The following is a 16,041-nucleotide window of genomic DNA, read 5'->3' as shown; positions in this document are numbered from 1 at the left end:
TTACTAAAAACATGGACGACTAGGGCGTCGGTTTTCGATTGTCAGACCATGGATACAATTCCGGTGAGAGTAAGTGACATTTTGTGAAAAAAGACGCTGTTGGAGCAAGCTTTCTTGGGATACTCCCGTTTCCGTGTCCCCTTTCATCAGTCATCCATACATAAAATGAAATAAATGGACATTGAACTGCCACTGTGAGGCACAAGGGCGTATTTACTTCAACTAGAGATAACAATAACAACACGATCATCATGTGTAACCAAATTTAATTTCTTTAGATAACAATCTGTTTGTTAGATTCCGTATCTTCAAAGTTGAAGTTTTATCACTATACAAAGATCTAAGCAGGCATTTCTAGCCTTCAAACGAGGTGTAACAGTGACGCAGAATCTCAGAATCGCTTGCAGGCACACGCTTAGAAGGTATTTAATGTCAATGTTGCGCCTCGTTTAAAGGCTAGAACTTGCCTGAATTCTAAGACATTCACTAGACTTCGTCTGTGGCTCAAGTGCTAACGCGCTGGTATTCCGTTCGAACGACCTGGGTTGTGTCCTCAGCCAGGTCGTGATGATATTTGGGATGGATAAAGTAGACGTTGTAGAGGAATTTTTTCGGGTTATTCATCATTCCACCAACACTCTCCACCTTCCCCTAATTTAATCTATCATTTAGTAGTATTTATTTAACTTGGTAGAGATAAGGCCATCATCTACAACAGTTAAAAATAAGAGGTGGGATGGAGTCTTGGATAGTACGGATTTTCGATGCTGATAGAAAGGGCTTGGGATTCCGGGCCCTGAGGCTTATCATATACTCATCTGGGGATGGTATCTGCCTCTGTCAGAGTTGAAGCAGGACGGCCTACTTTTCAGCATCGGATTCACCAGGTCACCTGTCATAATTGAACACTCGTCTCATAAGAAGCAGATTAGACCAACGTAAGCCTAAGTGCCAGGATCTGTCCCTGACCCAGTCCTCGAAAAGTCAAGCCAATCCAAAGGCAAGAGCGTCACTAACTAAAAGGCTAAAATTATATTCCTCTTGAGTGTCATTGAAATGTAATAATTGGTTTAGAAATTATTGCAGGAAAGTAGTTCAAAGTAAATTTTAAAATTTCACACCTAGCTCTAAGTCATAGCCCACCACCACCAGCAGCAGCAGCAGCAGCAGGAAATAAAGATGGAATAAATGGAGAAGGAAAGGAAACCGGTACTGATATGGATAACTGACTCGTGAAATGAAGGATCATCGAACTATGACAGTTTTCTTCTATGGACCATCGCTCACATCCATGACTTTAAGTAATCTACACAATTGTATTAACGCCGATAAATGGCGATTTTATGAAGTGAGACTCGCACGTATTTTGTGACTTGTCAATTAGGAAAACTTGTGTATCACACATATTTGTTTTGACTTAGTATTCGACATGTAACTTACCAAGCAAACACGCGGACAGGAGGTACTCTAGCATAATATTTTAAATAAACACAGATTTGACGTTATTCTGTTTAACATAGCAACTGAATCATACCGAGTCATTTCAAAAGAAGATAAACAGCAGTAACACCACCACCAGAACTAATGTTGGAGAAATATTTCATACTAATTCACTTAACTGATCTTCTAGTAAAATCGATTGATTTATTGAAAACTATTACAGTTAGAGGAGGCATGACATGTCCTGTGTCTTTATCATGTGCCGTAGCTATATATCCAATGGGAATGCGAGGGAAGATAGATCTTATTCAGAGATGAGCTTCGTGTCGGTAGATTCGTTTAACATTAACCATCGTGAAACAAACTGTCTTTCTGAAAGCTTATTTTTTTCCCTTTCGCACATGCCAGGCTCGCCTCCTCATCTATAAAGTAAAGTAAATCCATGGCGCTACATCCCGTGAAGGGTCAATACCGACCAGCCGGCTGCTGGCCTCACGTCCACATGCCGAAGCAGAGGCGAACGATCATCCAACCAGAATGGAGGTATCGTGTGGTTAGCACGATGGTGCCCCCAGCCGTTATAGCTGATTTGCGAAACCGGATTTTCGCTACCTATCGTAGCTCCCCAGTCCCGCGCCGTGGCGTCGTGGTCTAAGGCATCCTGCCTAGGACTCGCGTTACGGAATGCGTACTGGTTCGAGTCCTCATGGGGGAAGAAATTCTCTCATGAAATTTCGGCCAGTGTATGGGACTGGTGTCCACCCAGCATTGTGATGCACTTGGGGAGCTACGATAGGTAGCGAAATCTGGTTGCGAATACCAGCTCTAACGGCTGGGAGGATCATCGTGCTAACCACATTATACCACTATTCTGGTTGGATGATCTTCCACCTCTGCTTCGGCTGGTCGGTCTAGGCCCTTTGCCGGCTGTAGCGCCATGGATTATTATATCGTAGCTCCCCAAGTGCATCACGATGCTCCTCCTCATCTATACAATTTTATTATTGCATGATTCTACTATTAAAATTGTAATAATAAATATAAGGACGTGATCATGAAAATATATCAATTCTCTATAATTGATGAGGCTGTACCTCTCACTCACTCACTCACTCACTCACTCACTCACTCACTCACTCACTCACTCACTCACTCACTCACTCACTCACTCACTCATTTCCTGTGCATTTAATTGAGGTATGAAGATTTATAGTGCACATTTTTGCACATGTATGTTGCACATAACAACATTCTGAGCGTGTTGTACTTATTTAATAGATTTCCCCGTACGTTGCTGATATTATAATAATTTTCAATTTCAGTTGATTAGTTCAAAGTATTTTATTTTGACTATTACACTCTTACTACGTCATACTACTTTTGACCAATAAAACGGTACGAAAGGACGTATTTCAACCAATCATGGCTGCTTATCGCACAATTTTATCGCGTCCCTAGCATTTGTTTAATTTTATCGCGTCCCTAGCATTTGTTTAATTTTATCGCGTCCCTAGCATTTGTTTCTTTGTTTGCCAACATTTGAAACTGTGCTGGTCTGGACGTCAAAAAAAATACACACACACACACACACACACACACACACACACATATATATATATATATATATATATATATATATATATAATTACAAACCACTCCAGTCGATGCACAGCAGTTTCAAATATGACTCGCATTGGCATTCAAGAACAAGAATTAATAAAAATCCCTGCTCATACCTATGCATCTTCTGAAATCCGATTTACAAATAAATGAAGAGCACCATTCGGAAATCCTGAATAAGTTGAATACACCACGTAGGCCTAAATCAATGAGTTCCACTTCTATTACGCACACGTCCAATATAACATCAATTGCACCACCAACCACATTCAAATTTGAAAATTGTACGTTCAATAATTATTCCTTTTAAAATTATTCATGTTTATTTTTTATGTCATCGTCGTTAATTAAAACTTTTCTAACACTTGTGTATATTAGTTAGATTACGTTATAGCTTCTGCTATATTATATTATGGATAGTCACGTATCAGAGATTGTTTAATATTAAGATTTATTGAAAATCATCTATCAAGTGACGTTGATTACTGGGATTCGGATAATTGAAGTGGAATGCAACTGTCTTAATACGTAAAAATGAAACTGAATCAACAAAGCCTTCTTGACTAGTAACATTGCCATCATGTATAGATCGAGAATTCTCGACGAGAAGGCATTGCTCACTACTGCCATCTAGCATGCATCTAGCGTAATATTTGTAATGTTGAGATGGTACAATAATACATTTGAAGACAGTTGTATTTTCGCAAGTCAATTAATATTTTATTGTATTGGAGTACTTCGTTACTTCTAATCTTTATATACTTTCTTCTAATCGTGTAATAGTCAATTAAATCCCACTCGAGTTTTGATTTTCTCTAGATAAATCAAAACGTCTAGTGAGATTACCGTTGATAATATTAATAAATATGGGAAATGCCTGTTATTATTCGGTTGAGAAGCTTTTGTCATCCAGTCTGCTGTCAAAAAATCTGAAAGTTAGAATTTATAAAACAGTTATATTACCGGTTGTTCTGTATGGCTGTGAAACTTGGACTCTCACTTTGAGAGAGGAACAGAGATTGAGGGTTTTTGAGAATAAGGTTCTTAGGAAAATATTTGGGGCTAAGAGGGATGAAGTTACAGGAGAATGGAGAAAGTTACACAACGCAGAGCTGCACGCATTGTATCCTTCACCTGACATAATTAGGAACATTAAATCCAGACGTTTGAGATGGGTAGGGATGTAGCACGTATGGGCGAATCCAAAAATGCGTATAGAGTGTTAGTTGGGAGGCCATAGGGGAAAAGACCTTTGGGGAGGCCGAGACGTAGATGGGAAGATAATATTAAAATGGATTTGAGGGAGGTGGGATATGATGGTAGGGACTGGATTAATCTTGCTCAGGATAGGGACCAAAGGCGGGCTTATGTGAGGGCGGGAATGAACCTCCGGGTTCCTTAAAAGCCAGTAAGTAAGTAATAGTAGATATTAAGGCAATTAAAAATAAATATGTGGAAAAATAATACACCGGTAGTTGTTTCGCGATAGTAAATAATAATGACCACACTTTTAATTCAAATGTTACATGACGCAACGGATTATAACAAGAACTGCTCATGAAAATTGAATTGAATATACAGTGAATGGTAAAATGCACTGTCTCGCAAATCAGTGCCATGATTGCTGAAGTAAATACTTGAAAGATGAGAGGCTGTAATGTCTCCAAAGTAGCCTATATTTAAATACTGTCCCGTTACGTCGTCAAACAATAGATGCTGTTCGGCCTAGAAACTCATTCTTACAAGTCTGTGGCTCACGGCCAGCGCGTTGAACTTTCACGCAAGCGGCCCGGTTTCGATACCCAGCCTGGTCGTGATGGATAGGCAAAGACGTTGCAGAGGACTTCTATCGGGGTATACCCATTTTCCCTCTTCTACTCGTGTTCCACCATCTTTCTCTCATTTCGTCTATCATCTGCAACATTTAAAAAAAAAGCTGAAATAAAGTCTTGGGGGCAGTATCGGTCTCCGACGCTGATATACAAGTTAAGGACTTGGGGCTCCGGGATTTATCAGGTACTCATCTGGGGATGGGACCTGTCTGTGTCAGAATAGGCACGATAGCATCATATTCATGAATGCCATCCAGGTCACTTGTCGAACTGTAAGTCATCACTCATCACGTATGTAGCGCATAACGCGAAGATGAAGGACCAAAGCCGACCAGCCGGTTGCTGGCCTCACATCCGTCTCAGCAGAGGAACGATTATCCAACCAGAACGGAGGTATCGTGTGGGTCGCACCAGAGACCACAGAATAGAATAGAATAGCCCAACCATATTACACAACATTAGATAGCTGAAGCCAGCACAAATGCACACACTGCCATCTTGATACAATCCAACTCAACATAAATAATATATCTGTCAAATATATTTATTCCAGTTTTAGATAATATAAATCGTTTTCTTTTAATGATAACGGATTAACAATCAAAATTTAACATCTCAAAGAAAACAAACAAAATTTCAGCTTCATTAATTATTGGTTTGCACCGCGAAATTATTATACTACTTTCATTTTTTAAATATTATTAAACTGTTGGTTCTTAGTTGGATCCACTGCTATATTATTTTTTATTAAGAAATTGAATGATTTCCAAGTATCGAACTATAGGCTACGACATAATAAACATAGAGAAAAAAAACAATTATTCGTAAAATTAACAACATTTTTATATTATGCTGAGCATATGAATATATCATTCATCTGTACAATCAACTGCATTTACGATGTATAGAGTCAGAGGATGAGGAAGAGCTGTATCTATTAATTCTTCTTGCATGCCTTAGGGAAAAGAAAATTAACTGTTGCGTGAAACGCTTTAAGATTTTCATCACACCGCTTCTTTTGCTTCTCACCATTAACCTGTGATATGTCTCTTGAGAAGAGATACAAAAGTATTTTAAATGAAACGAAAAATATCACAAAACTCATATTCAAACAAGATTTTCTGTTTCACAGTTTCCAACACATCTTTCAAATCACCCATTAATTTCACCATTTGCCGTTTAAACTGTTGCAATGTCTTAACCTTTTTTTTTTTTACCCAAAACAATTCTTTCCTTAAGTTCCTTATTCTTCGACAGAACGTGAATTTCATTTTCACTATCAGCTTCCAATGACATAGTGGAGATCCCAGCTTCATCTGCAACTGTCACCGTAGAAAGATAGAAGCTGTTCAGCATCTTCCTTTTACTGGTCTTCTTTCCTGAAAATACTTACTTACTTACTTACTTACTTACTTACTTACTTACTTACTTACTTACTTACTTACTTACTTGCTTTTAAGAAACCCGGAGGTTCATGCCGCCCTCACATAAGCCCGCCATTGGTCCCTATCCTGAGCAATATTAATCCAGTCTCTATCATCATATCCCATCTCCCTCAAATCCATTTTAATATTATTTTCCCATCTACGTCTCGGCCTCCCCAAAGGTCTTTTTCTCTCCGGCCTCCCAACTGAAAATAATATATTTAATTATATAAGTAACATAACGGCCTTACTTTATGCACAGTAGCGAATAGAAATACCAGTATTATTATAGTTAATTATTAATTTAATGCTCATCCTACAAAACTTTGGTTCTTTAGGCTGCAAATATTTTGGGTAGGCTGGAAATACAAACAGCAACGTTCCCTTCCTGATCTCCGGATAGTTTTGATCCATTTGTCTTTCACTACAAGATCCTTTGGAAAGCTGTAATGCAAATTACTTTTAAATATTACTCCCTCCGTTCCAAAATATGGTATAGTAACAAACAAAACTAGTTTGATTATTGCGCATGCGCGCACGAAATGTTTCACGGTGGGATATTCTGTTCAGTAGTGAAGGGACTATCAGACAGTGCAGTTGTGAATGTTTCTAATATTCTGTAGTGCATCAAATTATAGTATTTAAATAATTCATTATGAACAGAAAGCAAATGGGCACTTGCTGTGCTGTTCCTATTACAGTCAATTTTGAATAGAACATCTAAGGCTCAACAGTTGTACAAAAACGGGTTGTAATTTATTGCAGTTTTTATGTTAATTGGCCTCTCTCAAAACAATGTTTGTTTTTTATTTTATTAATTTTACATCACACAGCATGAAATGTACCTAATTTTTATGTTTTTCTTATGTTAATTTATCAAATAAATATCTAGAAGATGTATGAAAATTACGTTATATTACTGAGAACTTTAACAAATGTATACCGTATTTTGGAACAGAATTAATTACACCTTTCCATACCATATTTTGGAACAGAGGAAGTAATGAACTATAACGACAACAAGGTCCGATATTTACTTATACAATGCCATTAATGTGTTTTGTATACACATGATAGGTTATTTCAGGTAACTTCTTGGATTCTCTTCACTTTGTCGTATTGTCTATGTTTCTGCCTCCATACAATGCCACATTCCACACAAAGCACTTCACTAGTCTCTTCCGTAGTTCTTTTTTCAAAGACCAGCAGAAAATGCTCCTCTTCCAGCTATAAGCTTCCTTTGCCATACTGTCCTCCTTTTGACTTCCTGGCAACAGCAAATATTACTACTTATAGTATACCCCAAGTATTTGAAGCTCTCCACTTGTCCCATTGCCTTGTTCATCTTGTTTGTATTTATCTTCGTCCCATACTGCTCACAGCTGTCATTTAACTCCAGTAGCATATCCCTTAATATCGTCTGCTCTTCTGCTAACAATGCCATATCGCCAGCAAATCTAATGCACTTTATTATTCTTCCTCCTTCTATTACCTCCCTGCTTCGAAAAGAGTTCTTCACTAAATCCTCTAAGTATATGTTCAACAGTGTAGATGATAAAAGGCATTTTTTAGACTTAAATTATTAAAATTGACACTTTATTTTTATATTACTCTCATGTTTAGATGAGAAATACTGAATTTTATATTGACTTTTTTCACTTGTGAGATGATATAAAATAGACCTAATTAACAAAAATCGGTTTGTCCCTCTGTCTTTGTGAATGAGAGGATTATCCAGCCCAGCATTCCTTGAAATATGAGAAAACTATGCATAGAACTTTAATAAATAGCCGAGAATAAGTTTTGTATAAAGTTCGCATTGAGAGTATTGGAATTTTTTATGCAGATGACAGAATGAATAGGACGAAAACGTGTTATTTATTATTATTATTATTATTATTATTATTATTATTATTATTATTATTATTATTATTATTATTATTATTATATTACTGCTATTATTTCATTTTGCATTTGTTGTGTGCGCTATCGCACCAAAAAAGAAGTAAACAAACTCAAAGTAATACTCGTACAAAACAGTAACCGGGCCTTTATCTCTGCGCCAGGTCACTGCTCTTCCATTCAGGCGGGTTCGAACCCCGGCCCGGTTGTAATAGATTTGTGGTTAGCAAAGTAGTCGTTGAAGAGGGTTTTTCAGGGATTCTCTCATTTCTTTCTTTTATTCCACCTACACTCTCATTTAATCTATCATTTGCAGTAGTTAAAAACAGACTGGACTGAAGTCTTGGGGATAGTAGCCAATGGGCCTTCGATGCTGATGTAGGATTTAAGGGCTTCAGATTCCTGGCCCTGGAATTTATCAGATGCTCGTCCAAGGATGGGACTTGGCTGAGACAGGATGGTCCACCTTTCAGTATCATATTCAAGAATGCAACCCGTGTCACCTGTCGGAATAAAACAATAATCGCATATGGGGCGCACAATGGACCAATGTGAACCTGAGTGAATTGATCCATCCACATCCGGCCCTTGAAAAGTATGTCAGCCTAACCTGAAACAGAACAATACTTATTGCAGTTCTGTGGGACATCTGTGTCCATTCATGACACTCCACAAGAATAATTGACATCCATTTTGTAGGGGAGGGAGATAATGAGGGGATTTTCCCCTCACTATTAAAACCTCCATCCTCTATTCATATACCGGTACCGCTTAATCCAGTCAGACACAATAATACAGTATTAGTATATCTTATTGAATAGCTTGATTGCCTTAATATATGAGTACCATTTTTCAGTCTTTGCAACTTCCTTTGTGTTTTTATACATTACAGTATAACATAATAATGACATAGGATCTGCAGTTTCATTTGGATTTTGAATTACAATTCATACAGTACCGATATATGCATTACTTTTTAAAATTAACATATGTATGTACTGTATATAATGACTAGACTTTAACAATGAAGTTATTCTTCTTTCCTACATTTAATAATATAATATTCAGGAATTTTAAATACAGCTTTTCGATGCTGGGAATAGAGGAAAAAGGGAGAGATGGGGGAGCCTTCCCCTATCTGAAAATCTATAAACATATTGTTTAAGTTGTGAAGGTGAACAATACATTTCTTGACATCTTTTTCATGCTAAAACATTATCCGTGAAGTGGAATTTTGTGTAAGGTGCACCCAGAAAGATATTAAAATGTTATCCTAGTTTTCTCCTGGAGTATTCCGTTTTTCTTTTGTATCAAAGAATATGAAAGTTCTATGTATAGTTCTTACGAGTGTCATGAGATGCATGACTATTCATATGAGCAACAGGAGATAAAAATAGTGGTTGGTTGATTTATGGTTGAGAAATACCTTTCTGGACTTCGGTAATTTGATAAAATGAAGAAGTTGATATGTAATGCTTGGTTTTTGTATGGAGAATTTCATGGGCCTCGATAATAAATTTATTGGAGAGAATAATAAACAGCAGATTTAAATTTCGACGTGGGCTGAAAATGGCCGGTCAGTTTTACCTGGAGCTATCTAATTCAGGAAAGTTTTCTTTATAAGTGCCGTAAATCCATAACACGGGCTTTCCAACTTCACTGCCGGTATTATTCTTTAGAAGAAAGCAACGTAGAGGTATAGTTATCGACCTTAAAATCCACGTCCCTCCACGAGTTTTGAACCCGCGAACATGAGATCTACTGCTAAGTATGGCAGCCGATGGGTCATGAGGACGCTCGAGACTACGAGTAAAATGTAGTAGACATTGCCAATACTGCTTGTTTTTTTACAATAGGAAATGTTAGAAAATGAAAACTGTGGGAGAAAATACTGGCGGTCTTCAGCTTTGTGGATTCATAAGGTACAGTATCTTTATTCTCTATTCCAAGTTTCAAATTGCATTTTTGGATTGACTTCTCTTTCTCAATGATTGCATTAACTTTCGGCTTACCAAACGCCCTATAAAAAAGGGACAGTCCCTAGGTGTCCGGCGTCCCTGTAATTTTTGTCGGAACAAGCAAAAGTTCCATATTTTAGTCAAACTTTATTTCGATCAATAATTTCTCTAACTGATGTTTACTAAATAAATTAATGTTGAAATCTTTATTTTGATTTGTATAAATGTTTGCAATTGTTTTATTTTGAAATCAGTAAACAGGAATGAACTATGTATGAAAGGTTCATCTCGCCAAAAAAAAATGTAGGCCTTGAGTTGTTCCAAATCTTAAAGCTTCTATGGGGGGGGAATGGAAAGTAGCTTCTGTGTCAAGTGACGTAAATAAATTAGGCAATAGTGTTCTTCCTTTTGTTACCGTAACTGCCTTGTTTCAATTTTACCGGTACTTAATACATTTTTCAATAACTTCCAACTTCAATCTTCTCACAAAAAACCGTCGATGGTATAGTCTCGTATTTTCATTATACATTTCTGACAGGCTTAATCAACTTGCATATTATGAAGAGAAGCGCAAGAACATGTAATTTACATCCTGACATACTGGCGAAATAGTTTTTCCAGATCAGAACCAAGATCTTCAATACCATACAAGTATAAACAAAGACCAAGTTATGTTCATTTCCGTAGCCAACGTGCTTCACATAATGAAGAGCAGGAACTTTTATAGTAAATTGCACTTCATTACCCTAAAATAGTAGGCTATGTAATGTCAATTTTCTGTACTGAAATGTGTCTAAATTGCGGTCTACGTTACACAGTTTGAAAGTTTAATTTCACGCAAATCGCGTAATGCCGGTTATATTGTTAAGGAAACTGCCTCCTGGCCGTTGGTATGCGAAGTTCTTGCAAGTACAGGGAGTTACCTCGTATTGGTTCTGGTAATCGATACTTGACTACAATTAACTCGGCTTTTGTAGTAGAGTTACTTATCTGTATGTAACTCAGAAAATAAAGTTGTGCCATCTTTACTACTGTTAAATTACTTAAAGGAATATGAGACTTAATAGCGAGTTTCTTGAACGTAACGTTTAATTTATTTTCGAATGCACTGTGTTAGCCTCTCTTCTCCATATACGTTTCACCCTGCCGTCATGGCAACATCGCCATGACATCATTTCGCGCCAATGGGAGTCCGATACGAAAGCCACGTGACTCAAGACGAAAACTCAATACCTTGAAAGTACTTTGTGCACGGCGGGCTTTAGTCAACTGTCATTATCGCGGAGTACGAGTGAGGACGTGTCTGGATCTTTCACGTTCGTGTTCTGTTACGCGTGCTAAGGAAAACAACACAATGGCAAACAACAGAGCGACAAAATCCGGTTTCGCCGCTGAAGCCCAGAGGAAGGTGAGTAGATGTGAAGACAATTTCACACTTTTTATGCTGGAACGTATTTTTTTAACCTAGAAGAGTACAGGGTTCCGGTAAGGTTGATGTGAATGTGCGCGGAAAATTCAAATCTAGCCGGCCGGTCATTTTCTGCGATTCCTATAAATTTGCTACGATTAACTCTTTATAGCTCACAGTTGTTAATATGATAATGCTGAGCTTGTAACCACGTTATACGTGAATATTTTAAGTTTATTATTGATTTAATGAATAGTGTTACTGTAATGTAGTCGTGCGAATTATAAAATGAATATATGACGTCACGTTTCCCGCCAGTGTAGATAAAGCTAAAATGAAGTAGAACAGGTTATTTGATGGCAAGCACAAAAATGGCTTAGACTTTACAAATTAACAATTAGGCAAACAATTTCGTGTGGCCGATATATTTACCTGCTGGTATTACTTTTATAAAGCACGAATTGTTTGTGGACATTACATTATATTGGCTAATAATAAGTTGATTCGCATTTAGAAATAAAGAAACAGTATTTCATTTATTTTACAGTTTTTTTTACTTAATTTTAACTTTATTTTAATCAAATTTTCCTAAGTCATACTTTTACGTATTTGTCGATTTGTGATCTTCAAGGTAACATTTACAACTTAATTGCGAAAGTTGTTTAGTTTCTTTTTCAATAATTTACAATACAATTTGTTATAATTTTAATTTAGTTGATTTTCAAAAGAGACGTGAGTAAATGCAGTTTCCGACAACACATTTTTGTAAATTGTATCTTACAGTTACTTATCGCTTTATAATAAAAGTGTGACTTTCTTTTAAGGGCCTTTACGGACCTCACGAAGTTCAAATGCTGGATTTGCATAAGTTTCTTTTGTTTTAAATGTAGAAGGGAAGAGATCAGTGCTCGTTCTGTGGGTCAGTTTTTAATGTACCGTAGTTCGAAAATACACATTATTTATATTTTTCGGTTAAATGGTATTCTTAAGTAGGCTACAGGTTGGATTAGAAATAGTTAACAATACTCGCGATCAGAAATCTCAGGATTCAAGGATTGTATTTCACATAATGATGGAAAAAGCTTTAGAAGATCAATGTAGTAAGTAGGAAGGAATGAATAAATGCAATATTGAAAAATATGTCTGGGGGATCTCCGATTTACAATAGTCCATGCATATCTGTAGAATTCGGGACTTTTCTACGTTCATTACTTTGCTATTTGGATATTTGTTAAATTTTAAAATTGTGCAGTAACCGAAATTCAATTTGAGGAACAATCTTTCTTTGCTGATAATGAGCAGTGTGAGACGCGTGAATCTGTATTACAATACCAGAGATTTTTTGTGTCGCGGTGGGAGGCCAGGAGGGTGTGTCTTCCGGTGTATAAAATCGAAGTTGCTACTATAACGTAACTATCAAACTTAGCAAAATAGTTGCAGATGTGACAGAAACTCTCATTACATTACCCGGGAGATTCAATTTCACATTTCCAAGATATCGAAGAAAAATTTCTATGCCGTAATACTACATCGAAAGAATAAAATTAGGAAAAGATTCTGGAAGATGAATACGAATTGGATCACTTCAAGTGAGGGAAGTGAAACCCCGTTTAATATTGGTTGGTTGCATGTTTCTTGCACAGAATGATCGTTTATACAGGTTGAGCCATTGAAGTACGAACCACCGCTCGGCGTTTGTGCTGTCGTCAAGTCAAGCAGTTTCCCGTCTGTAAATGCAATCTAGATGTCAGTAAGCCAATGGCTGCTTAGTGGGAATGTTACTATACTAGGAGTTAGTGTTTGCTTGTTGTTTATGTAGCCATAGAGTGTTTTATGGGTCAGCAAATGTTTTCTACTGAGCAACGTGTACTTATTTATGATTCATATGTGCCGATTCATCAAGTTCAAAGTCTATTTAAAGATTCCTAGGTGTCAAAGTTCCAACAATCCATGCTCTGTATAATACGTAAATGTCAGGAGACAGGAACTGTTCAGGCAAAGACATCAGACAGCGTAGAGTTCTCACCGAAGAAATATTAGATGACAGTCATAGCTTCGAAAATTCTTTAAAAAAATCATTGGACAACTACTTATCGCAATAAATTCCTATGGCTCTGTGTGAAGAGCTGCAAATTTGTAGCACTTTGAACTTCAATTTCAGCATCTCCTTTCTTAACTTTTTTATTTTTTAATCAACTGTACGTCCAAAGACAGGTTGGAACCTCATAATTGGCACCAATAAGACATCACTCATGAGATCACTAAGCCAGGAGATGATGGTAGCCAGTTCATTTCCCCTCTGCATTACATACATCGCTGACTAGTAATATATTTCACTAATCAGATTTAAGATGTATACAAACAATTGTTCTTCCGCTGATACTTCACCTAATTTTTTAACCTTCTTTATTAAAGCATAGGGTTCTTTTACGTTGTGCAGCTCTGTGATAGGTTCATCCAATTTTACTTCATTCCGCAAGAAGGTAGTCTTTGCTAAAAGTTTCATCTCCTAATAAAAATAAAATTCCACTTAGGCCTATTTGAACCCGCGACCCTGCAAAGACAAGCGTTCTAATCACAATAATTATCGAAAGTGACGTCCCTAATAGGTATAGCTGTACTGTATGTAGCAGTAACTTTACTACTAATTGCCCCGTTCGCTCATTGGGTTTCTTGACGTTCGTCATATTTAATTTTTTTTGTAGTAATATATCCTCTCTTTGGGTCGGCGCGAGGCGTAAGTAATTTCTTTATGTTCATTCTTGTTATGCATTTCCTTCTGAAATAGCCATTTTTCCGTAAACCGTGTTTCTTCGAATGCATAATAGTATTTTGTACTTGATTGGCGTGTTATTTTAATTTTGGGTTGTGACGAGCAATCTACAAAGTAACAGTTTAATGACATGTATCTTTTTGCTGATGCGTGCCGTCTAGTTAGTTACGCACGCAACATTGTACAGTGTGTCTTATAGACTCTATAGTACGAAGAATTTTGTCGTAACTTACAGACATGTGCCAGTAAACAGAAGAGTACAGTAAAATACAATCTCAGAAAAAACACTGGCCCGCCTGAATTTTCGGAGTTCCAGATTCAACGCATTGCGCATGCTCAGTGCTCCACATGAGATCGCTTTGACAGTTACTGAAATTCCTTTTAGTCGATTGTTGCAGCCGGAGAGGTATTTGAAAAGATGCAATGCAAATTGATTTACAGTATTCTTGTATTCTTAATAGTAGATTAATATGTATAAATCGTGCAGTAAGATAGTTTAATGGTAAAGGAAATTAACCTGCATAATTTATTATTATCAAATAATACTGTGTTGAAAAATCATTATTAAATCGTTGTGGTGTGACTCATGCTCTGTAAGGAACTTCAAGAGTCGGGCCATTTTTTGTTTCTGGGACTGTACACAAATTAAGAGATCGCGTAAAATGTTGTAATGTATCATGCTGGTAGAGTGCTAATATCCATATTATTACATTTTATCCTAGATCATTTATACCCAGATTGCTCGGCCTTATAGGCTTTGACGGTAACAACTTTTGTCAGGTTTACTGTTCTGCCATCTAGTTACATAAGGAGTCACGTCATAATTCCCATTTGAATTGAATTAGCGACTGTACTGCCATCTCGTGTTCGTTTACGGCGGACGGGTAGCGATCCTGGCAGTTGTTCTCTTCAAAGTGCTACCGATTTTAACATTTTATATAATATATGATCTAGGATTTTATCTACGGATATCGGAAACCAATTGCTCAATTGCGCGCTGTACAAAGAGGCGTTTTGTAAATACTCTATTCTAATAATTTCGTTAAGGTCAACTGAAACAGCAGAAAAAGAGGAAGTGACGCAATCGAGATTGAATGGGCAAATTCCTTATATGATGGAAATTTGTTATTTTACTGTACCTAGGTTGCAAGTCCTAAGTAGCATGAGTCATTGCGCTGATTATGTTTGATTTAGCAAATATTTATTTAAAACATTTTCCAAGCGAGTGAGTCTTACTCGTTTAGAAAAGGGGATTTGTTGACCAACATCGTCGTAAATGTTTTCGTGATATGTAGTCAGTTAAAATAACGTAGTTCCTCTCTCTGCTGACAAACAAGGCTGATTATTTTCTCATGAACTAAACGACTAAGAGGAGAAATGAAAATAAGTCGAAATTTTTTTCTCAATACTGTTACCAACTTTTTAACACACTAATTCGTATTCGCTTAGACTTCCAGAGATTTACCTTGCCTTAATACTCCCAAGATTTGAAAACTGGTTCCTTTGTGCATTACTATTCGACTTAAACATTTAGGCGTTTTTATATAAATGTATTATTGTAAGTACATACGTAGTGGTAACATAGACGTAACACTGATATCACAAAAGATTATATAAGGAAGAATCGCAATCCTGTTCATTATTTGTAAAATAAAAAGGAGGTAACCCCTAGCGTATTTCTGTC

At 36.8% G+C, this 16,041-nt stretch overlaps 1 protein-coding gene across 1 annotated transcript in view; it reads left to right on the top strand.

Moving 5' to 3' along the window:
• The first annotated feature begins 11,389 nt into the window (after positions 1 to 11,389).
• Positions 11,390 to 16,041, top strand: part of Chd64 (calponin 3) — a 100,561-nt gene continuing 95,909 nt past the window's right edge. The window contains exon 1 of the mRNA XM_069834604.1: positions 11,390 to 11,584. Coding sequence (XP_069690705.1) covers positions 11,531 to 11,584 — 54 coding nt within the window. The 5' untranslated portion in view covers positions 11,390 to 11,530. The remainder of the gene's footprint in view (positions 11,585 to 16,041) is intronic.

The sequence above is a fragment of the Periplaneta americana genome, chromosome 9, assembly GCF_040183065.1.
Source record: "Periplaneta americana isolate PAMFEO1 chromosome 9, P.americana_PAMFEO1_priV1, whole genome shotgun sequence".
Taxonomy (NCBI): Eukaryota; Metazoa; Arthropoda; class Insecta; order Blattodea; family Blattidae; genus Periplaneta; species Periplaneta americana.
The sequence above is the reverse complement of the archived record's forward strand: the minus strand, read 5'-3'. Positions and strand labels throughout refer to the sequence as shown.